The 23624-nt window shown below is 38.4% G+C and overlaps 1 protein-coding gene and 5 long non-coding RNA genes across 10 annotated transcripts in view; 2 read left to right on the top strand and 4 right to left on the bottom strand.

Moving 5' to 3' along the window:
• LOC137982912 (uncharacterized) overlaps window positions 1–20166 on the top strand; it is a 32446-nt gene extending 12280 nt beyond the window's left edge. Inside the window, exon 5 of the long non-coding RNA XR_011118862.1 lies at window positions 19669–20166. This is a non-coding gene — a long non-coding RNA (uncharacterized lncRNA). The remainder of the gene's footprint in view (window positions 1–19668) is intronic.
• Window positions 1–23624, bottom strand: part of LOC137982897 (dynein regulatory complex protein 9-like) — a 45929-nt gene that overhangs the window by 21971 nt on the left and 334 nt on the right. The window contains exons 2-13 of one of the 2 annotated variants that reach the window (XM_068830062.1): window positions 23204–23422; window positions 22705–22798; window positions 22527–22593; window positions 22132–22260; window positions 21936–22017; window positions 21740–21835; window positions 20173–20238; window positions 19602–19676; window positions 18527–18610; window positions 17710–17757; window positions 16464–16565; window positions 15117–15313 (exon numbers count right to left, since the gene is read on the bottom strand). In XM_068830062.1, coding sequence (XP_068686163.1) covers window positions 15188–15313; window positions 16464–16565; window positions 17710–17757; window positions 18527–18610; window positions 19602–19676; window positions 20173–20238; window positions 21740–21835; window positions 21936–22017; window positions 22132–22260; window positions 22527–22593; window positions 22705–22798; window positions 23204–23392 — 1158 coding nt within the window. In that variant the 5' untranslated portion in view covers window positions 23393–23422 and the 3' untranslated portion in view covers window positions 15117–15187. Of the gene's footprint in view, window positions 1–15116; window positions 15314–16463; window positions 16566–17709; window positions 17758–18526; window positions 18611–19601; window positions 19677–20172; window positions 20239–21739; window positions 21836–21935; window positions 22018–22131; window positions 22261–22526; window positions 22594–22704; window positions 22799–23203; window positions 23423–23624 lie in introns of those variants that run through there. The other variant, XM_068830063.1, reaches the window with a different exon arrangement.
• Window positions 1149–3394, bottom strand: LOC137983788 (uncharacterized). The gene is made up of 3 exons (XR_011119014.1): window positions 3294–3394; window positions 2305–2345; window positions 1149–1229 (listed from the first exon to the last, which is right to left on the bottom strand). It is a non-coding gene; the product is annotated as an uncharacterized lncRNA (long non-coding RNA).
• LOC137982225 (uncharacterized) lies at window positions 4623–7606 on the bottom strand. Its single transcript, XR_011118638.1, has 3 exons — window positions 6460–7606; window positions 6299–6340; window positions 4623–4912 (listed from the first exon to the last, which is right to left on the bottom strand). It is a non-coding gene; the product is annotated as an uncharacterized lncRNA (long non-coding RNA).
• Window positions 8788–11187, bottom strand: LOC137982458 (uncharacterized). 2 transcript variants are annotated; one of them, XR_011118716.1, is made up of 4 exons: window positions 11173–11187; window positions 10677–11075; window positions 10528–10554; window positions 8788–9101 (listed from the first exon to the last, which is right to left on the bottom strand). It is a non-coding gene; the product is annotated as an uncharacterized lncRNA (long non-coding RNA). The 2 variants fall into 2 exon arrangements; XR_011118715.1 differs by lacking the exon at window positions 11173–11187 and having other exon boundaries at window positions 10677–11090.
• Window positions 12093–13605, top strand: LOC137982459 (uncharacterized). 3 transcript variants are annotated; one of them, XR_011118720.1, is made up of 4 exons: window positions 12093–12107; window positions 12603–12775; window positions 12868–12947; window positions 13166–13605. It is a non-coding gene; the product is annotated as an uncharacterized lncRNA (long non-coding RNA). The 3 variants fall into 3 exon arrangements; XR_011118719.1 differs by lacking the exon at window positions 12093–12107 and adding an exon at window positions 12261–12275; XR_011118718.1 differs by lacking the exon at window positions 12093–12107 and having other exon boundaries at window positions 12507–12775.

Genomic DNA, 23624 nt, shown 5'->3' with positions numbered 1-23624 from the left:
GGAGCTCACGTTTCTAACCCCAGAAAGCAAAAAAGTGTACATGGAAATGATTATGCTTCTGCATAAAGTACAAAATTAATCGTCATTATTGTAGACAGTTTACAGTGAGAAAACAGATCAAACACCTCTGAGCTGTGACAGTAGTAAACAAACAAGCCTTGCAAACAATAACCAACAATTTTAATCAACAACTAAAACTGAAATTACATGCACAGTAATCTCTTCCACAACATTTTCCGTTTGACTGACAATGTTTACTCCCTCTCTCTTCAATTTAGAACAACAGCAAAAATCGTATTAATTAAAAAGTCAAACTAAATCGTTGTAAATTTGCTCACTCGACTGCAATTTCACAGTCAAATAAGGCAGCTCACGACTGGACATCCATTTCACTCCAAAAGCCTATAAAATGTGATTGCTGAAATATGTCAATCTCTGTCATTACGGAATTGTAAACATTTTCGGGCGTTCTTCGTTTTTTAGCGAGTTTTACAAAATATGTGAGGCAGCAAGGGATATATTTAGAAGGAAAACATTAACTGAAAGCTAACCGTTATAAATAAGTGTTTTGTCTCTCTGTCTCTTTCTCCCAACAAACGCATGATTTTCATTGACATTCTCTTCTTCTCCTTCCTCGGCTTCTCTCAAGGCTTTCTTCTTTTAAATTTCTCAAATTTCGTAGCCGCTTCTCTCATGCTCTCTCCAGGGCCCGTTTGTTCAAAAGCCAATTAACGCTAGTCTCCGCTAATCCCAGAATAAAATTAACCAAGGAATTTGTTTCTTTACTCCCAAATGCTGTTCAACGCTGATATTCGGCAAAAGTTTACATTAGAAGAGCTCAATCTTGAAAAACAAAATTAAGCAAAAGAAACTTTCACCAAAAAGTTGAAAACATGAAGCAAAAGTTTACGCTAATCCTGGATTAAGTTAATCGGCTTTCGAACAACCGGGCCCTGCTCTTTATCCCGTTGCTCGTCACTAATATGATTTCGCGCCAGAAAAACGCGGGTTGCCAAATGCAACGCTGCCACGCGATTTCCCGTCACAGAAAAGTGTCCGAACACTCCCGTCCCCAGAGGCTCTCCCGCCTCCTCACCTCCAGCGCGACAGTAGGGACCTTAAGATCTACGACTGCGACGGCGACTCACCTCAAAATATCACTTTGCCTTATCATAAGTCTTTCGTGGTTATTCTATCTCGTTTGCTTCTTACAGTTTGGGCGAATTATCCTAAAAATAAATTGGTACGAGCAGTTACAAAGTGAAAATAGAGAATGACAGATTCTCTGTTGCATGCTCACGTTGTCCTCAAAGCCTCAAATTTGGTAATTTCACGTCGTCGTTATGCAGAGTACCGCAAGAATCCGTGCTGCACGATTATTTATGCTCTTTTAACCAATGATATCATTGTTTTGCGGCGTTGTTGTTGCCGTCGCCGTCGTAAAATCTTAAACTCCCCAGTTTGTGCAGGCAGACGGACGTACGTGACGTCATAACTAAAATTTCTCGCCTGGATAGATTTGCCAAAAAATCTTACCCATGGTGCTCCGCTGGCGCGCTTCGCGCGTTTGAGCTCCGCTATAGGACGTTTTCAACCAATCTCTAGAGACACCAATAACAATAGAGAAATTTACGACTTGTGGTGGACGAACAAAAGACGCTAATGAGAGATCTTTTGTTTTCGTCCACCAACATGGCGGCGATGACGTCACGTGAAAACCATGTATTACAATAATTATAAATATAAATTTAAATTACAAGTAATAATCCCTCACATACTAGTGCCTCTAATGTGGGAGGCTATTAGCATACTTACAAGTAACACATTGACTATCACTCTCGATGTTACATGGCTTAGCTACTCTGATGGTATTCCTTCTAAGATTGTTGGCATTTGATTTTTAGGCATGTGCTACAGACATTAACGATCGGTATTGCGTTTTTCAGCTACATTTCTCGAAAGCGAAAGATTTAAAATTAATGGTAAAGGCGGACCTTACTGTTTTCGTCGCTCTCTGAACGGGAATTTTTGTAAGGTATTTTTTCCATAACTCTTTTTTGCCGGTTTGAACGCCCTCCTTCAACCGACAGGCTTTTCGACCGTTTGTTTTTGTTATGGAAATTCGCATTTCTTATCGTAGCGATCTAATTGGATGAATCGCACATTTGGGTGGAATTTTGAAATATGAAAATTGTTCCGTGTCACGATATTATTGCGCATACGTTCTGCGCATCTCCAAATACTCGGATTTCCTACAGGGACAGTGACCGTTTAATATATAGTAACGGAAGATAGCGTACATACCCTCTGACTTAACAAGATGATGCAGTAACTGTCGTTATATTCTATTGAAAAAAGGGAAATGCAGGTTAGATGGTTAAAACGCAAGGCAGAAGACAGCGAAAAAAAAAACCACTACGTGGTATCCCTCGGGTTTTTATGTTTGGCCCGGTATCAATGTACGTACTTGAAGAATCCCTTTGGTCCTTAGCTCCATTATTCGGATTTGGAGGGCAGCCACAGCCACGGTCTCTAGTTTGGTTACCTGTTGATGTTTTGGCTTCAGTGAGGTCGAATTGAATATCATGTGCTCTTATCAAGGTGGGCGCTGCCCATGATATTTTATAGTTGCCAGCCAAGATTTTTGGGTTGCGACCTATTAGAAAGGGAACAATGGAGCCTAGTCCTAAACTCAAAAGAGCTGCATCCAATACCGATCCAATTTCACAGAGCGACGTGCTATCTGGGATTTGTGCTTACAAATCATTTCATCGGTTCACTCAAGCGGTGCGTGTGAGCCATTGAATAGCGGAAACTCTAATCCGCGGTTGAGCGCCATTAGAGTCACAAGCCTTGTTGTTATTACCATCGGCTACTGTTACCTTCTGTTCTTGTTGTTGATGTGGGTGTGCTGGTTTCTTGCTTTGTTTTTTGGTGGCATAGTGTTTGGGGAAAAGCGAATTAGAGGACACTCAAACTGAGTTACACTGAGTTGTCAATATCCAACGCATTCTTACCCTCACGCGTTCGAAATTAGATCACGACATCATCCTTTCTTGGAAAACTGAAGAAGCGGCTTATCAGTAACTTGCGTCACAACAGAACACCATACTAATGTTCCTCCCCCTTTTATTGGTGATCGTTAGAAAGCAATCGATGCCAGCGCTTTCCATTTCCTTTATAGACGCCATAGAGTATTTGCCATTTTGACACTAGCTGAACGTAGAGAAAGGGACAGAGGGAGCTTCGATAGGACTTTCCCATATTGATTGCTGAAAGCGCGATTTCCTGACCTTCAAGCTACTCCATCATTCACACCTTTGGTGATGAATTTTATGAAGATCATTGTGATTGTAATTACGGCGTCATCCTTTCTTGGAAAAGTGGATTGTCAGTGACTTGCGTCGCAATAGAAGACCATGCTAATGTCCCTCCCCCTTTTATTGGTGATCGCTAGAAAGCAATCAATGCCAGCACTTTTCATTTCCGTTATACATGCCACAGAATACAGCAAACACCCGCATATAAGAACACTTTTTTCAGGTTTAAGGCTGATCGTTTTCTTATTTGAAGGGTACTTAGTGAGAAATCAGCCTAAAAGTGTTCTTAAAATGTTCTCAAAATTGGTTTCAGAAATACTTCAAAATATATATTACTAGAGGGTTAATTAACATTCAGTGCTGTTTTGTAATAGTTTCATAGTTTGTAATGATCCTGAATACCATAGTAATTTGATATAAGTTACTGTACTGTATTGTTTTCTTATCCTAATACCCTTTTCCTTTGTATTGAGGACAAGTTTTATTTATCAGGCTGAATTTGTTCTTATTTATATGGTGCTTTATTGGCCAAATTTCAGCCTGATGTTCTTAATCCACTTGTTCTTATATGCGGGTGTTTACTGTACTTGTCATTTTGACACTGGCTAAACGTAGAGAAAGGGTTGTAGGGAACTTCAATAGGACTTTCCCATTTTGATTGCTGAAAGTGCTATTTCCTGACTTTGAAGCTAATCCATCATTCTCAGCGTTGGTGATAAGTTTTATGAAGAGCATTGTGATTTTAATAGCCGCTTGTTGCATTTTTGTGGCCCTGTAAGACGTGGCAATGTCAGCACTTTCGATTCGACGTTGAGGGTCTATTTCGGTTCACGTCGAGCAAACAACATCGCATTGTTGATGTAACTGTCTATGTGTGCGTCAGTGGGTGGGAACAATATCACGTGTAACCATCTCACGCCCTTATTCAGTTTTTTCCTTTGTTTATTCTGACTAATAGGTGGGGATTGGTGATTGGTTGTTTTCATTACGAACTTGAATAGCCATTGGCTATTTGCTACGCTCGTCTAACGTCTCAGTTGCCAATTTTTTTTGAAAATGACAGTCCATGGCAGACAAATGAGTCTCGTTCAAACTCTTTCCTGCGATTTCTAACATTAAGCTTGAGTTTACACAAGCTCGTATGTTGCAGTAATCGACATCTTGCTACAAGATTATATCGATCTCCTCTAGCATTACATGTATGATTGTATGCATTACAATCTTGAGAATCACTAGTATCACCTTTACTTTCCTATTTTAAAGTTCAAACATCATACATTAAGAATTATCAATACATTCGACTAGTGCTGTAAAAGGTTTATTTCTATGTCAAGGAACTTGTTACAATGCAATTGAGGACAATATGCTATGATTCCACTGAACATCATTGATTAGCAAAAAAAGGCTTTAAATCAAGCGAACACATTCGTTTTTTACTAAAATTATCATCTACATTATTAAAAGTCGATCACGTAGATTTCGCTTGCTGCTTCAAACTGAAACTTGTATCTCCCATCACCTCAACATCTACAACAGCATCTCCTTGAATTACAGCAATAACTACTTCTTCTTTCCCTTTCCTTTTCTTTGACCTGCATGAAAGACCACAATGATTTTGAAGATAAAATTGTAATCTGTGACGTTAACGTAAGATTAAACAACCCTAAGAGTATTCGTTTGAGAACGTTTCGTTTGAATTTCTCTGAAGACAAAACAGTTTCTAAATGAAAAATAGGTTAGTTATCGTGCAGTACTCCAAATAGTTTTCATCTGAATCTTCGAACTGTAATCAGACAACTTTACAATCATAGAAAGCGTAGAAAGGCAGTACTAGCAGGCTTAAAGAACACGGACCAACTGTCGTACCTAAAATAACTGTGATGTTTTTTTCGTTAAACACTTCCCAGTTAAGGGCGCGCAAATTATTTCGCTGTGCAATCTTTTAAAATCGCTTCCTTGCAACAAATTATAAAATGGAAGTTTAACGCTAAGCTTCCCGAATCGTTATGTGCGATACCCATCGGAATCACAGGAAGAATAAACGTTTTTCATAAAAATCTTCTGCGTGCCACAGAACATTAAAACACCAAGGCGCCATATTTAAAAAACAACATTAATTCTTCCTGCGATTCCGCTGGGTATCGCACATAACTATTTAGGAAGCTTAGCGTTAAGCTTCCATTTTACAATTAACTGCAATGAAGCGATTTTAAAAGATTGCAGAGCGAAAGAACTTGCGCGCTTTAACAGGGAGGTATTTAACGAAGAAACATCACTGTTGTAATGTTACCTGCGACAGTTGATCCACGTTCCTTTAGCCTGTTATCACTGGCTCTCTATGATTGTTAAGTTGTCTGATTATAGTTCGAAGATTAAGTTGCAAACTATTTGGAGTAGTACGCAATAACTAACTCATTTTGCATTTAGAAACAGCGTTGTCTAAAGAGAATCAGTACTCAAAGGAATATGCTTACGGTTGTTCATAAAAATTTTCTGGCGTGTCACAGAACATTAAAACACCAATACGCCATATTGAAATGTAAAGCAGAATTTATCAAGTACAAATGTCCAACCGTAAAACCGACAGTTGTTAGGTTCAAGAGAGGGCTTCAGATAACAATTGTAAGAGAGACTTGAGTATGTTATTTTGGCCTAATTCTAAAACAGGTTATATACTTTTTAATTCAATAACCACAAGGTTTCCCTTCGACATTGTTATGCAGTGCTTCGTAAGCACATTTTGTTCGTAAAGGAACCTTCCGCGATGAAATCCTCAGAACCACGAAGACGCTTTCTTCTAACACAAGGAACCGGATTCAACGCGTAGTTGTGTTTGTAAAGAGCGGTGAAACAAGTCGTGGTCAATACTCTCTCTTCGCCTTCCATTTGAATGCGCCCTACGAGGCGTTTAGGTTATCGCCACAAAACAATTACCGTCCATTAAGATACACAGGACAAACGAAAGATAGCTTACATACCTTGTTGGTTTGCATCATTACCAGATACTATTGGTTTAGGTACTATGGAAAAGAGAAAAAAGCAGGATAAATGGTTGAAACACTTGGACGAAGATAGCGAAAAAAATAACTGCGTGACGTAGCGCGCGCCTTCATATTTGGCACGCGATCGATGTACGTACCACCAGTAAAGTCCTTCGGCTGGTTAGGACGTATTTTTTTAGGATCTTTTGTAGAATCGTTATCAGACATGGTGAAAAGTTGATTTTATCTGATGGCTCTCTTTGCCTTAAGTGAAGTCACTTCGAATGGCAGTTGCTCTTATTAAGGGACACAGCGCGCATGACAGTTTTTATTGCTGACGTCGAGGACTTTTGTTGACACATCTTTTCGCTGGCATAACATCGCCACCGCGTTTAGACGCAGTCCGTTCGTAAAAGCCATTAAATGGCAGGAAATTTAATCTGCATTTCAGCGTCATCAGAGTCATAATCTTGGTTGTCACTATCGGCTACTGTTTCCTTCTGTTATTTTTGTCGATAATGTAGTTGGTTTCTTTCGTCTTTTAGTGCTATAATCTCCACATGTTTGAGCAAAAGCGAATTAGTGATGCGCAAGGTAACGACACTTTGACAGAAAGGTTGGGCCTGATTGGTTGAAGGTGATTGTAAACTGACCCGACAATATCGAACTGGCTCTTGCCCTCAGGCGTTTGAATTCACATCGCGGTCATCCTTTGATGAAATGATGGGGAAGCGTTTTGTCAGTTACTTGCGGCACAACAGAAGACGATAAGTTTGAAACAACATACTAATGTTCCTCCCCCTTTTATCGTTGATCGTCAGAAGGCAATCGATTTAAGCGCTTTTCATTACCTTGATAGGCGCCACAGAATACTTGTCGTTTTGACACTGGGCAATCGAATAGAAAGGGACAGACGGAGCATCAAGCACGTTCAGCGTCTATTTTGGTCCACGTCGCGCAAACAACATTTCAAATCATTTCATCAGTTCACTCAAGCGGTGCGTGTGAGCCATTGAATAGCGGAAACTGTAATCCGCGGTTGAGCACCATTAGAGTCACAAGCCTTGTTGTTATTACCATCGGCTACTGTTACCTTCTGTTCTTGTTGTTGATGTGGGTGTGCTGGTTTCTTGCTTTGTTTTTTGGTGGCATAGTGTTTGGAGAAAAGCGAATTAGAGGACACTAAAACTGAGTTACACTCAGTTGTCAATATCCAACGGATTCTTAATCTCGTGCGTTTGAAAAATAATAAATTACGGCGTCATCCTTTCTTGGAAAAGTGGATTGTCAGTGACTTGCGTCGCAATAGAAGACCATGCTAATGTCCCTCCCCCTTTTATTGGTGATCGCTAGAAAGCAATCAATGCCAGCACTTTTCATTTCCGTTATACATGCCACAGAATACAGTAAACACCCGCATATAAGAACACTTTTTTCAGGTTTAAGGCTGATCGTTTTCTTATTTGAAGGGTACTTAGTGAGAAATCAGCCTAAAAGTGTTCTTAAAATGTTCTCAAAATTGGTTTCAGAAATACTTCAAAATATATATTACTAGAGGTTTAATTAACATTCAGTGCTGTTTTGTAATAGTTTCATAGTTTGGAATGGTCCTGAATACCATAGTACTTTGATATAAGTTACTGTACTGTATTGTTTTCTTATCCTAATACCCTTTTCCTTTGTATTGAGAACAAGTTTTATTTATCAGGCTGAATTTGTTCTTATTTATATGGTGCTTTATTGGCCAAATTTCAACCTGATGTTCTTAATCCACTTGTTCTTATATGCGGGTGTTTACTGTACTTGTCATTTTGACACTGGCTAAACGTAGAGAAAGGGTTGTAGGGAACTTCGATAGGACTTTCCCATTTTGATTGCTGAAAGTGCTATTTCCTGACTTTGAAGCTAATCCAACATTCTCACCGTTGGTGATAAGTTTTATGAAGAGCATTGTGATTTTAATTGCCGGTTGTTGCATTTTTGTGGCCCTGTAAGACGTGGCAATGTCAGCACTTTCGATTCGACGTTGAGGGTCTATTTCCGTCCACATCGAGCAAACAACATCGCATTGTTTATGTAACTGTCTATGTGTGCGTCAGTGGGTGGGAACAATATCACGTGTAACCATCTCACGCCCTTATTCAGTTTTTTCCTTTGTTTATTCTGACTAATAGGTGGGGATTGGTGATTGGCTATTTGCTACGCTCGTCTAACGTCTCAGTTGCCAATTTTTTTTTAAAATGACAGTCCATGGCAGACAAATGAGTCTCGCTCAAACTCTTTCCTGCGATTTCTAACATTAAGCTTGAGTTTACAAAAGCTCGTATGTTGCAGTAATCCACATCTTGCTACAAGATTATATCTATCTCCTCTAGCATTACATGTATGATTGTATGCATTACAATCTTGAGAATTACTAGTATCACCTTTACTTTCCTATTTTAAAGTTCAAACACCATACATTAAGAATTATGAATCCAGTCGACTAGTGCTGTAAAAGGTTTATTTCTATGTCAACGAACTTGTTACAATGCAACTGAGGACAATATGCTATGATTCCACTGAACATCGTTGATTAGCAATCTTTTGTCCCAAAACGAAAAAAAAAGGCTTTAAATCAAGCTAACACATTCGTTTTTTACTACAATTATCATCTACATTATTAAAAGTCGATCACGTAGATTTCGCCTGCTGCTTCAAACTGCAACTTGTATCTCCTATCACCTCAACGTCTACAATAGCATCTCCTTGAATTACAGCAATAACTACTTTTTCTGCTTTTCTTTTCCTTTTCCTTGACCTGCATGAAAGACCACAATGATTTTGAAGATAAAATTGTAATCTGTGACGTTAACGTAAGATTAAACAACCCTAAGAGTATTCGTTTGAGAACTGAATCGGAAATAAATTTCTCTGTAGACAAAGCAGTTTCTAAATGAAAAATAGGTTAGTTATCGTGCAGTACTCCAAATAGTTTTCATCTGAATCTTCGAACTGTAATCAGACAACTTTACAATCATAGAAAGCGTAGAAAGGCAGTACTAGCAGGCTTAAAGAACACGGACCAACTGTCGTACCTAAAATAACTGTGATGTTTTTTTCGTTAAACACCTCCCAGTTAAGGGCGCGCAAATTATTTCGCTGTGCAATCGTTTAAAATCGCTTCATTGTAACAAATTATAAAATGGAAGTTTAACGCTAAGCTTCCCGAATCGTTATGTGCGATACCCATCGGAATCACAGGAAGAATTAACGTTTTTCATAAAAGTCTTCCGCGTGTTACAGAACATTAAAACACCAAGACGCCATATTTAAAAAAACAACATTAATTCTTCCTGCGATTCCGCTGGGTATCGCCAAAACTATTTAGGAAGCTAAGCGTTAAGCTTCCATTTTATAATTAACTACAATGAAGCAATTTTAAAAGATTTCAGAGCGAAATAACTTGCGCGCCTTAACAGCGAGGTATTTAACGAAGAAACAGTTGCGACAGTTGATCCACGTTCCTTTAGCCTGCTATCACTGGCTCTCTATGATTGTAAAGTTGTCTAATTATAGTTCGAAGATTAAGTTGAAAACTATTTGGAGTATTACACAATAACTAAGTCATTTTGCATTTAGAAACAGCGTTGTCTAAAGAGAAATCAGTACTCAAAGGAATATGCTTACGGTTGTTCATAAAAATCTTCAGGCGTGTCACAGAACATTAAAACACCAATACGCCATATTGAAATGTAAAGCAGAATTTATCAAGTACAAATGTCCAACCGTAAAACCGACAGTTAGGTTCAAGAAAGGGCTTCAGATAACAATTGTAAGAGAGACTTGAGTATGTTATTTTGGCCTAATTCTGAAACAGGTTATATACTTTTTAATACAATAACCACAAGGTTTCCCTTCGACATTTTTATGCAGTGCTTCGTAAGCACATTTTGTTCGTTCGTAAAGGAACCTTCCGCGATGAAATCCTCAGAACCACGAAGACGCTTTCTTCTAACACAAGGAACCGGATTCAGCGCGTAGTTGTGTTTGTAAAGAGCGGTGAAACGAGTCGTGGTCAGTACTCTCTCTTCGCCTTCCATTTGAATGCGCCCTACGAGGCGTTTAGGTTATCGCCACAAAACAATTACGATACATAGGACAAACGAAAGATAGCTTACATACCTTGTTGGTTTGCATCATTACCAGGTATTATGGAAAAGAGAAACGAAAGATAGCTTACATACCTTGTTGGTTTCCATCATTACCAGGTACTATGGAAAAGAGAAAAAAGCAGGGTAAATGGTTGAAACACTTGGACGAAGATAGCGAAAAAAATAACAACTGCGTGATGTAGCGCGGGCTTTCATATTTGGCACGCGATCGATGTACTTACTATTAATAAAGTCCCTCGTTAGTGGGTTAGGACGTAGATTCTTAGGATCTTTTGTAGGATCTTTATCAGACATGGCGAAAAGTTGATTTATCTGATCGCTCTCCTTCCCTTAAGTGAAGTCACTTCGAATAGCAGTTGCTCTTATTAAGGGACACAGCGCGCATGACAGTTTATTGCTGACATCGAGGACTTTTGTTGACACATCATTTTCGCTGGCATAACATCGCCACCGCGTTTAGACGCAGTCCGTTCGTAAAAGCCATTAAATGGCAGGAAATTTAATCTGCATTTCAGCGTCATCAGAGTCATAATCTTGGTTGTCACTATCGGCTGCTGTTTCCTTCTGTTATTTTTGTCGATAATGCAGTTGGTTTCTTTCGTCTTTTAGTGCCATAATCTCTACATGTTTGAGCAAAAGCGAATTAGTGATGCGCAAGGTAACGACACTTTGACAGAAAGGTTGGGCCTGATTGGTTGAAGTTGATTGTAAACTGACCCGACAATATCGAACTGGCTCTTGCCCTCAGGCGTTTGAATTCACATCGCGGTCATCCTCTGATGAAATGATGGGGAAGCGTTTTGTCAGTTACTTGCGGCACAACAGAAGACGATAAGTTTGAAACAACATACTAATGTTCCTCCCCCTTTTATCGTTGATCGTCAGAAGGCAATCGATTTAAGCGCTTTTCATTACCTTGATAGGCGCCACAGAATACTTGTCGTTTTGACACTGGGCAATCGAATAGAAAGGGACAGACGGAGCATCAATCACGTTCAGCGTCTATTTTGGTCCACGTCGCGCAAACAACATTGCATTGTTTTTGGAAACTGTCAGAACAAGTCGCACCCACGGCGCGTTCGAAATTACATCACGGCAACATCCGCCGAGAAGCGTCTTGTCAGTAACTTGCGTCACAACAGAAGACCACACTAATGTTCCTCCCCCTTTTATTGTGATCGTTAGAAAGCGATCGATGCCAGCGCCTTTCATTACGTTGATAGACGCCGATTGTAGAGAAAGAGACGGAGGGAGCATCATTTGGGCTTTCCCCAAAGTAATTGCTGAAATTGCGCTTTCCAGAATTTTAAGCTACTTCATCATTCTCTCCTTTAGCGATAAATTGATCACATGATCAAATTGATCAAATATGTTTGTTTTGTCACCTTGGGTCGGCCTGTTTTTCAGCTGAATGCAACTGAACCACGTGGGTTTGACACGAAATTGACAGTTGTTTCCTTATATGTAATATATTTTCTTAGGAAAACAAAGAAAAGCTGTTGGAGACATAAAATGCGCTAGCGAAGCACTTTCGATGCCTTTTTTGAGCGCTTACCTAATTTCCTAGAACAATGTTCTTGTACCAGTTTTAGATCTGAAAAGCGCGCAACCCGAGTAAGTGCTTTCGTGGACGAAGTAATGCGCCGTGCCTTGTAAGCAATTTTAGATTTTCTTTGAAAGAACTTGTAGCTATTTATCGAAATTTGCGCCGCTCCAGCTGAACGGTGGAGGCGGACTTTCGTTTTCCTTAATGTTGATCTGTCCAAAGACGTATCGTCTCACTGAAATATTCACCGCTTTAATTTTCAGTTCGTTGCGTGGTAAGCAACATTTTGTAATTTAAATTGCTTGCAATTTTATGCTAAGCTTCGTCACTTTCATCCCCTTCTGCGCAATTAAGTCGTTTCACTTTCCAGCATGTGTTTCTTGTTTCTCTGATGTGGCCAATGTTGATTCGTTGTTATTTTGAGCACTTACGCTCTGAGCACGTTTGAGCGTATTCCTTACGAAGCAGTTTTCAAGGGCACAAAAACCCCCACGCCGTGTCAAACATCCTGATTGGACGAAAGGGTTAAGTACCTGCAGGCTAATTGCCAGGGCTTTTTCCCGTGATTTCATTTCGTCTTGTTATATTTTGGGTTACCAAGCTTCATTTGAATTGTCAGTCGTACTTCGCACCTAAACGCAATGGATCCAAGGGTTGAAAAGCTTTTAGAGGGCAAATCGGACGTCGTTAAGTCCCAAGCCATTGTATTTGCTATAGCTTGCAGTTCGACGCGACTGATGCGGAACTCGAGCCCTGAAGCTTCTATTTTTCTCGGTGAGTTATTATGTTGTTATCCGATGCTTTGCTGGCTTTACGAGTTACGATCGATAATCACTAAAAAACAGCGTTTTATCCTAATTTCACAGGTAAACACAAAAGGAACCGACGACCGGCTAAGAAGCCGAAATTTTCGTTTGAAGAATAAAGTATGATGAAGAACGCTCGGGTAGGTGTTGATCCCGTTTTAAGTCTTTCTTCCTGACACAAATTACAACACTCTCATATCTTCTTATATCACCATTAATATACAGGTTGTTACTGAGGGGCGTTTTTGCTATTTTTCTTGGTTTTTCAATCTGTCGTTTTCTCCATTAACGTACGAACATTGTGGTCTCTTTCTTCTCAACATTTTGACCAGTTTATATTTTTCTTCTGTTGTTCCAGAATGACGTGTGAAAGTGAAATAACACATGGAAATCGATTATGTCAGGCTTCGTCAATGTTGGGATTTGCTGTGGCCGGCCAATATTCATGTCTTTAAAAAGAGAGAAGCCAGTTTCGGACAATAAGCATTCACTTGATAAAGGTGCTTCCATTGGGATTGTGTTGAGATACGAGTTTCGTGGACACTCGTAAGACTGAGTCATTCTCGGTAGTTTTCTGGTCAGTTGATGCTGACACGATGCATGTCTAGTTTTTTGTACAAAAAAAATGTATAACGGACAATCCGTTCTCGATCGTCTTAAACATAGCTGTTTGTTTAAGTTATATCGGCACAGTGCCAATTCTAAGCGACTTCTGTGTATTCAACTCAATTCATATTATTGTAGTTCTTGATCCAACGTACTGTTTGCGTTTATGAATAAAACAGAATGCTCACAGTTTGCTTGATGTTCTTCCGTTCTTCTTGTTTACAATTAGTGGTATCAAATGGCCTTTTCTTGTTTTCAGCTGCTCGCAAAATTTCGCCTTTTCGATTTGGTCACAAAATTTCCCTGCAAGCTCCTGCTCGCAAAAATTTGACGATGCCGGTAAACTTGAATTCTGGAAGATTTTTATGTATACTATGAATTGAAAAAACTGAGTTGTCTCGCTCCGGGATGACGTATGATAAACAGTAAAGGGTTCGACGGTAATAAAATGATGCAAGTTCAAAGTGTATTGTGTTCGATTTAGTCCTACTAATTGACATACTTGAACAAAAAACATCGTATGAGAAAAAAGTATTTGATGCTGGCGATGATTTCCAAGGTTGCCCCATGCCTTGGTGTTCTCGTCTTTTGCATAAGTTTTCGATGCGAACTTGAACTTTTGATAATTTGTTTTGATCGCAAAAAAATGTGGTCTGTTTTTATGTTGGCTTATAATCAAAATAAGAAACCTTCATAAGATCCCATTCAAAACCGAAAGTCGTAACGACAGTACTCCTTTTTGGGTATTTTGAAATAAGTCAACTTGGGAAACGCTATCGAAGGGTACTCGCTTTCGACAGGGAAAAAAATACGTTTACGCTGATTAAAATACGCTAATCTGATATGTTTTACTCGATAAATAAAGCTTATCAAAAGTCGAAATTTTAAAGAGTATTTCAAGAAGAAGGAAAAATTCCCCAGCATAAATTCTTAGTACAAAGGGAAAACTTGTCGAGGCCAGTTTTTCCTAATTATAAATACACATGACGAAATCATCACTGTAAAAGCAAGCGCTGTTGTTAAAATTTCCATACGAGCAAATCAGTTCTTGGGATTTCCCCTTTTTCTTCAACACACCACATGTTGCAGAGCGACGAAAGCGGTTTTTTAGACGAAGAAAAGATTAAAATGGCAAAAAGATTGAAAACTTGAGTAATTGCTGGCTTCATTCATCACCAGGCGTTAGTTACTTTTGTAAGAGAAGGAACTGGGACCTTTCGCTCTTCAGTGTCACCCAATATTTGAAAACAAACAAGGGTCATTTATTCGATATGGCTGTTTTACAGGTTAAAAATGAACGATTATAACTCATGCAGGGACACATTGATGATGAGCACTTTCTCATCTTTCACGAACTTACATTAGATCTCATTTTATGCGTGATTTCCTCGAAGGCTGCTTTTTTATTCGGCGAATTCGTTTATATAACCTGATTTAACGCAAAAGGAAAGGAAAGGAAAGAAACTTTATTTAAGTGTCCAGTCGTTCTAGCGCTGGAGCACTAATTGGGGACACTGTAAACTGAAATTAACGATGAAAGCAAATCAAGTCAAAGGTTGGTTTTTTGAGGAGAGGGGAAACAGGCAGCTTTGGGTAAGATGAAGGAAACTTACACGAGGGGACAGTCCATGGCCTGTTGTGGGAACATAAAGCAGTGAAGGGATGGGAGGGAGGAGTATGAAAATGATGAAGTGCACAATAACTTTGAAAAGAACATTTAATACAAAAATGGAAGAACAAAGTTGACACAGTGTGACAAATGATTCTCGCTTAGTCACTTCTTTTTCTTTCCTCCTCCTTTTTTTCCTGATTTTTTGCCTTTTTTCCCCTTCTTCTTCTTTTTCTTGCTGTAAGGCCCCAGTTGCTTCCGAACCATTGTGCCCCGCCACCATGACTGCAGCTGTGGAAGATAAACACTGCACAATTAACTTGTCTGAGATAATAGGCCTTTTGCAACAAATGGTCATGAGACCCTCTTCTTCAAAAACACAATGATTCTGCGGAGTACTTGAAATTATTTTTCCAGAATTAAAAAGAGCGACTTAAAATAGGCTACCATGCCGATTATCGCTTAAACTGGTGGTTTTATAGTTGAAAGAAATTGTAAGGATTTGTATGGGAAAGGACACTTTGCCCTCCAGTCAAGCTTCAATTATGATTTTCATACAATCCTTGTATTTTCCTAAGTTTTCAAACTGCTTTAAAAAAATTTCTTTGTGGATTGACAGTCTGAAAATTTCCAACCTTGCACATTTATTCTCTCTTATTCGACCCTTGGTAAGAATAGCTCTGTTTTTGGTGCTTAATTATGGAAAATTCTCTGGAGGGCAAAAGCTTTTCATTTGTAAACAAAAGTATGGAATTCTTGAGTGATGAAATGATCATAAAATCTCTATCTTAAGTGGTACTGTACATGTATTTCCCTGAAAATTTGTCTTCTGGCTAAGCCAAACACGGTCTTTCCATTTCTGGAATTTAGAGAGCCCGAGCTTCAAGTTCACTATGAGTCATGTGACCATTGTTGCAAAAGGCCACTTTACTAGTAGCTAACGAAATAACAACCTAGCTATGTTAAAGAGGAGCACATTGGTACTGCTTAAAGAAGAATTTTCTCTCATAACAAGAGAGCTTAGGCACACAACATTTTTCAGCAAAGGTCGGAAATTAGAAGTGAACATTTCGCACGCCAGGACAGTCTCTCCCAGATTTTCAAACTGATCGTCTCTACTGGTGAAAAGGTACTTACAGTATAAATGTGGTGGTGCCAAGACAAGTGAAAAAGGAAAACCAGTTCACTACTGGTTGTTGCCTGTTGCTCAAAAAAACGGTGCATGCTTAAGCACCCTACTACTTGTAAGTCAATAGTCTTTCCTGAAGTATTTCCAAGTTAAGTTTAAATCTAACTGCGGAACTGTTTGTAGTCACAAAAAGTAGCAGTTAATGTCTGCGTGCAAACCACTTCATGTATGAATGACATGTTTCAAAGTCCCTAAAGGTTCTGGCCCAGGCTAGCTGAGGAGAAAACACACCGAACATAAGTATCAAGTCACCTTGGTGGCAGCTTTCAGTTCCTCCTCTTCTTGTTCAGCTTTTCTTCTTGCTTGTTCCTTAGCAACACGGTCTTCTATTACAACTTTTTCATATTCAGAGTACTGGGCAATAAACAGTACACACACTGTTAGGCAAATCAAGCAGAAAGCTTGACATAGTGGGAGTAAATGAAATAAATGGATATTTAAGGTGGCTCACTACAGTTTTTTGAAGAACAACAATATTTTTAAATCTGTGAAATTAAAGCAACAGGATGTCTCTTCTGAAGTGTTAGTCACTGCAATTGGTGTAAAATGTAATTTTATCCAACAAACAATGCAAATCAGGGGAAAATGCTAAATATAGTGACCATGCTCCTGGAGGGGGACTGGAAACTAGACATTTCAAAGGCCTTTTTCTCAAAAACCAGCCATATGACCCCACCTTAAAATTTCAGGATTTCCTTAGCAAGAAATAAATAGTTAAATCTGTCAGACGGGTTTTTCGCAAATGGCAAAAATGTTGATTTCCGTCTATGTCGATAACTGAAAAACTATCTGATAGATCCTTTCAAAACAATGTTGATGGTTTCGTCTTTGTATTGTTTACTAATTCCCAAAATTTTAACCCTGGTCATAAGGCAAGGTTTTGCGTAAAAAGGCCTTTGAAATGTCTAGTTTCCAGTCCCCACTCCTGGAGCTTGGTCACTATATTCAGCATTTTCCCCTGATTTGCAAACAACAAGGTACTTAAGACCATGATGAAGGACTTGGCCAATAAGAGGATAAACGTAAAAAACTTGGTTCACTAGCATTTCTTTAATCAAGGTGAATTCTAAACAGCATGAAATCAGTACCACAATATGAGGTTAGGTTCTTGGATCTATCAATGGGAGACTTTACAAGCCAAATTCAAGATAATGACCATGTTTATGACATGCGTTGAAAGTGGTGTCTTAAAGGGTACAATAAAGTTGCACCAACAATTTGCTGCAGAATTTGTTCGGAAACCAGGCCTTAAATGTAGAAGTAGTTCCACAGGTTAAAAATATAAAGAGCAGAATTCTGAGTACAGGATTAACCATGCAAGGCAAAAGTATCAAGTACATTGTAACTTGCAATATTTTAAGTTGAAAGACTCTAAAATTTATCAACTACTTCATACAAGATCTTTAAGAGAAGAGGGAGATTTTCTTAATAAATTAAAGATGAGAAATGAAGACTTTGGTTTTAATATCCAGTGTGGTGCAAGCCTCTGAACCCTTACCTTTAGAGTGAGTTCTTGAAGTCTTGCAAGATCATTGGCCTTTGATGCCTGCAAGACAAAAAATTCTAAATGGATGGGCTCGTCTTTTTATAAATTAATTTATTCATTATGATTCTTGCCAATTTAAGTTCATGTTTACTTTGACAAAGATTCCTCCGTTGACTTTGACAGAATTTCTTTTTCATCACAATTCTAGGGTTGATAGGTTTATGCTTGAAATTCACAAAGCAATAACTGAACTATTATTCCCAGGTGACCATTATGGCAGGCATGAAATGGATTGCCTATACCTTGCCAGTTAATATCTGCTGCTCCAAGTTTATTAATCTCTGCTGTGCTATTTTGGTCAAGCAATTACTGGTAGATGCCAACATCAAAATAATAATAGTCAACCACTCATAAGCAATTTGAGATTTCATCTCCATTGGACAAAACTCAAAGTTCTACAGGAGCTTATGAAATGTGAAAGATTGTACATATCTCATGGTAGCGTACATATATAGAGCAGAAAACATTGTTAACTATTGTTTTTATTGTCTGCTGTACTGTAACAGATGCAAAATTTATAGATTGAAGCACATTCAGCTTGTTTGACAGCAGTGCTGTTGAAATTGAGCAGAAAGAGTATAACGAGGTTAGATACGGTAAAGATAATATTTGATGTACAAGTTAAAGATGAAATTGAGAGAAATGATCATCACATGATCGCTTTGCAGCCGAGACGATCACATTGCGTCACATCATTCCCTTCTTTTAATTAATTTTAAAAAGAGTATAATGTGATGTACAAACCCAAGTCATAGCTTAATTTACAAACCTTTAAAACATCCAACTCATGCTGCTTTTGCTCCACATCATGGTCATATTTCTCCATCCAATATTCCACCTTTTCTTCTAGTATCTAATCATTAATGCATACCACCTGATTAGTTTATTTTTTAAGCATTCAGTGATGTAGAATATCCTGCTGCACTTGAAAATCATTCTAACTTTTAAGAACTCAGAGTGAACCACCTTACAGGGAAAACAAGTATGGGCTTACTTTTGTTTTGCTAACTCTCAACGTCTCTTTCACACCATTCTCAAGTTTAACTCATTGACTCCTTGGGGTTGCCCTTTGGCAAGTAAAATCATCTGGCGTTAGACAGTCGAGAGTAAAAATACTAAGTATGGCCTGTTTAGGCGTCAAAGGGTTAGTGGTAAGTGTTTACAAAAATTGTTTTGACACTTACATCTAAGTGGGTTTTTTTTCGTGAAGGCCTTTGAGTAAGGTGCACATAAATACACACATACCTTTATACATACACATACATACTTAATTGACCACTCCCCTTAGAGGCTTTTCAGGGCCAATGAAACACAACAAAATGACGAAACAGAACAACAACAACAACAACAACAACTATTAAAAATCCCAAATGGCCGGAGGCAAACCAGTTGGCTTTTTACAAGTGCAGCTGAGAAATTGAACCAGGGACTACCAAGGAACAAATTCGAACGAGTGGTCACAACGAGTCTTGAACCCGGGATCTCAAGGCAAGTGCCCTGACCACTGGGCCAGGGTGCGCCAGGGCCCGGTTGTTCAAAAGCCGGTTAACGCTAACCCCAGATTAAAATTTAACCAAGGAGTTTATTTCTCTTTTCCCAAATGCTGATCAATGCTGATATTCGGGAAAACTTTACATTAGAAGAAGTCAATCTTGAAAAACAAGAATAACCAAACGGAACTTTCACCAAAAGGTTGAAAACATGAAACGAATGTTTACACTAATCCTGGATTAAGTTAATCGGCTTTTGAACAACCGGCCCCAGGGTGATAACCTAAATAAGTAACATTGTAAAGAAAAGAACATCTCTGTAAGGGGGAAAGACATAATTTCGGTTAAATTCACCTTATGATGTTCCTTTAAATAACTTTCAATTTCAGCATTAACTCTAACTTCTTCTTCTATTTTGTAGCGTAATGTCTGTGAAAGAACAAATAGAATCAAGAATGAAGCAACTGGGTGCAGAATGGATTTGCTGACACAAGAAGAATATGCTATCAATGAATGATGGCATCCACATATTTGTTTTTTTACCTTTAAGTTGATACTTATTGCTTTATAGCAATTTTTTGTTGGTTGTATAGAGCCAAAGTACTCAACTTACCATCCTCAAGCCATCCATTGTTGCACTTAGTGCAAACTTGAATCTCCTTATACAGGATATTACTTTTTAAAAACAAGCATTATTCAGTAAGCCACAACAAAATGAGAATGAAGGTTCTAGGGTCTAAAGAAACTGTGGTATGGTGCTGCATCAGTGGGAGAGTAAGACACGAACATTGGTTTTCTTCAATAAGCTGAGAAGGGTCAAAATTGCCACCATGCGATGATTGAATGGCTGTTGTTTCAAGTCTAAGATTTCATGCCAAAATAAGTAAAACCAAACTTTCAAAACAAAAGACCTCTTCTTCCCTACCTCAAGATCTTCTTTTAAAGCATTCTCTCCCTGCTGGCACCTCTTTTGAGTGCAGCTGACTCGGACCTACATAAAGACCAACCACAAAACCAAATTAACAAAACTGAGCAGTGATGATAGCCCACTCTGCATTTTTAGGCATGCATCAGATCATTTGCCATTCAAAGAGGAGGTGTCTAAGTTACAAATAGCAAAATGTCTTCAGTCTTGTCAAACTGATTTGTTATTTGCTTTCCACTTTGACTTTATCTTTTCCCTTTCAGCTATCATGCCAATGGCATTAGTTATTTTTATTGAGCAAAAATTGTTGGGATACTTTCAGAGGTGTGTTCGTGTAATGAACAGTAAAGCTAAGACTAGAGGCCAGTAATTTGGAGGAAAAAGCTTTTGGCTTGTTTTGAACAGTGCATAGCACGGACCTGATTGGCTTTGTTATCTTTTACATTGAAATTTGTCAAAAAAAAACAAAAAAACTTTTAATTACACAGAAAGGGAAATAGACAGTGCTGTGCAGTTCCAGGGAAAGCACAAATCACAATTTAAAAATAATGTTAACCCACTGACATCTCAAACGCCCTAGGGGGCGCCCCCAGTTGACATTCAATAAAATCGTCACCAGGACCATAATCCTGTGACACACAGTTCAACAGTTGCTGATCAACAAATGTTGAACAGTGGGTCATGCAGTGTTGGATGTTGAGAAATAGACTGTTCAACATGTTGAACGAAATAGGGGTGCGTTCTATTCCGTTCAACAAGTTGCTGCTTGTTGAATCGCGCTAACAAATTGTTTTCCAGTCTCGCATTCACATGATTTCGAAGGATCAATTTGGCGGCTTAATAGCATGTGATGGTGAAGAATCATCTTTATTTGAATGGAACCAAGGCCAACAAGGCTTGCAGCACGCAACAACGACAACCTTTCATAATCCACCATTTCCAAATTTGCTGCTAAAAATGGAAAGAATTTGTAATTCTTGTTCGACAAAAGTTGAATGTGTTCATAGCCATTCAACAAGTCGCAACATTGTCATTCAACAGGCTGCAACAATGTGCAACATTTGGTAAGGAACAATTGTTGCATAATGTCAATGGATAAATATTCCTATCTACCTCAACAGTGTTTTCCACTTTATTTATTGCCCGAATTCATTCCACATATATTATGTTGTTTTGGAACCTTTGGATTGAAAACTCACTTTTTATTTGCCCAGAAAGACGGAAAAGTGGACACATTTTGATCCATAACAGTACTGAGGAAATTTGAAGGAGGAATGGGTTCAATACTGGATTGACGTCACAAATTAATTTGCATCGCTGTTTTTCAAAAAATCAGCAAAATGCAAAGCAGACTATGACGTCAACCCGTTATTAAACCCATTCCACTTCATTGCTTGGTTATGGATCAAAGTATGACCACTTTTTCATCTTTCAAAGCAAATAAAAAAGTGAATTTTCAATCCAAAGGTTCTAAAAATAACACAATGTATTTGGGAGGATTACGAAGAATAAACAAGTGGAAAAGTTTGTTGAGGTGATAGGCACTTTACGCAAATATTTGAGATACCTCTGCATCCTTCTTGATATACTTTCCTTCCATGCTTGTTTTAGCCTTCATCTCTTGTAGCTGATCTTTCAGATGAGCAATCATTTCATTTCTTTGCTGCACCAAATGAAAAGTAAGTGAAACAGCTCTGTTTAACAAGCTATGACTGAAACAATAAACTGTCAGTTCAATTTTAATGAAGGCTTTTAATACCAACCTGAATTTCATTTTCTTTGTCTTTTTTCACCTCTATCAGTTGTCTTTGAAGACTTTTCACAAGTTTACGGCTTTCTTCTTCCCTGTAAATTATGAACAAAGGTGCATATTAATAACATTATCTTCCTTTTTCCTTTTTCATAATATTATTTGGACTTGCATTACACCATCATCTATGGTTGCAAGTATAAACTTACTTCAGTATTTTTTGCTGGAGACCTGCTTTCTTTTCTTTTTCAAAATTCACAGCTCTCACAAGGGAGTCAAATGATCTCTTTGAAACAACTTCATTCAGTGTGTCCTCCATTACATCCTGAAGAAATTTTCTGCAAAAATAGAACACATGAACATTGAAATAAAAGTGTTGAACAAAAAGTGTGCTTTTCCGTGAGATGCTATGTGCCCATGTTGCGGCCTCAAATACATGCATCTTTTCGTGATTTTTCTGCTGTTGTCTTGTGTAACCAGCACCTCTTTCCCCCTGTATTCCAAGTAGTTCTCTTCACATTCACATACCACTATTTACTTAACTACAGAGAAAAGCAAATTGTCCAAATACTCAGTGGTCAGAAGCCCAAATTATATAACTTACCGGTCTACTTGAATTTTTGAGAGGTTGTCACTTGTTAAAGGGTTTTGTCTAAAACTTCTGTTGAGGGCTGTGTAGACAAACAAGCATAATAACATTATTACTTTGGTGATCATTTTTCACCAGAGTCACCATCTTTGTCAATGACATTTTTCAATATTATGAAGATAACTTAACTTACCATTTGTGCTTTCTCTTAAAGACTTCATGGTAGATTGCAGCTCTGTGTCATGGTTCTTGCTGTTTGAATTTGGGTCATCCTTATGAAGCATTAACTACAGCAAAAATATTGACTATTAGTACATATATACTAAACCAGTGGATAGCATTGAAGGTGCACTATGATTGGCTATTCAAACTCTGAATATCTTTTTCTATGCACCTGCGAGCAACTCCCGCAGGATCCAAAAATATTGTACTCATTGCAGGAACAAATTAGTTCAAATCGTCTTTTTGCACTATATCATCTCACTGTTTTAGTACATACTACATGTATTAAACAACTATTCACCTCAGTGTTGGTGGCTAGTGGTGGATATTTACCTCGTCGCTTCATGACTCAGCTGGAAATATCGACCACTAGCCACCTTCACTTTGGTGAATAGTTATAAGAAAAAGACAGGCCGGCAGGCCATTTCACACAGTCTGAACAACACAGAGCAACAGACTGTTTTCCTTACTGATTCGTATCTTGACTCAAGGAATTTTTGATCTTGTAAAATTTGTCCCAATTCATCATCCACAATTTGTCTTGCATCAGACCTCCCCTCCAATGAAGGAGGCATAATGTGGCCAAGAATAGCCAACTGATCAACACAGTCCTCCAACACTGCAGAGATGTGAACTGCATCCAAGCTTGATAGCATCATAAAACAATTTTTTTATGATTGATGAAGTGCCTAAATTATACCAAATGAAAAATAAACAAAGAAATTATTGTTCAATAATAAGAACAAGGACATTATTATAAAATGGTCAAACTGGTAGTCAATGTCCCCTTCAATAAGTAATCCACATCCCATAGTTCACCCTAACTATGTTACGTGCAGTTATTTACCAATATCATGTAGCTAGAAGCAGAACATTGTAATCTAGTAAACT

The sequence above is a fragment of the Montipora foliosa genome, chromosome 13 (assembly GCF_036669935.1).
Source record: "Montipora foliosa isolate CH-2021 chromosome 13, ASM3666993v2, whole genome shotgun sequence".
Taxonomy (NCBI): Eukaryota; Metazoa; Cnidaria; class Anthozoa; order Scleractinia; family Acroporidae; genus Montipora; species Montipora foliosa.
This window is presented reverse-complemented; position numbering and strand designations above follow the sequence as displayed.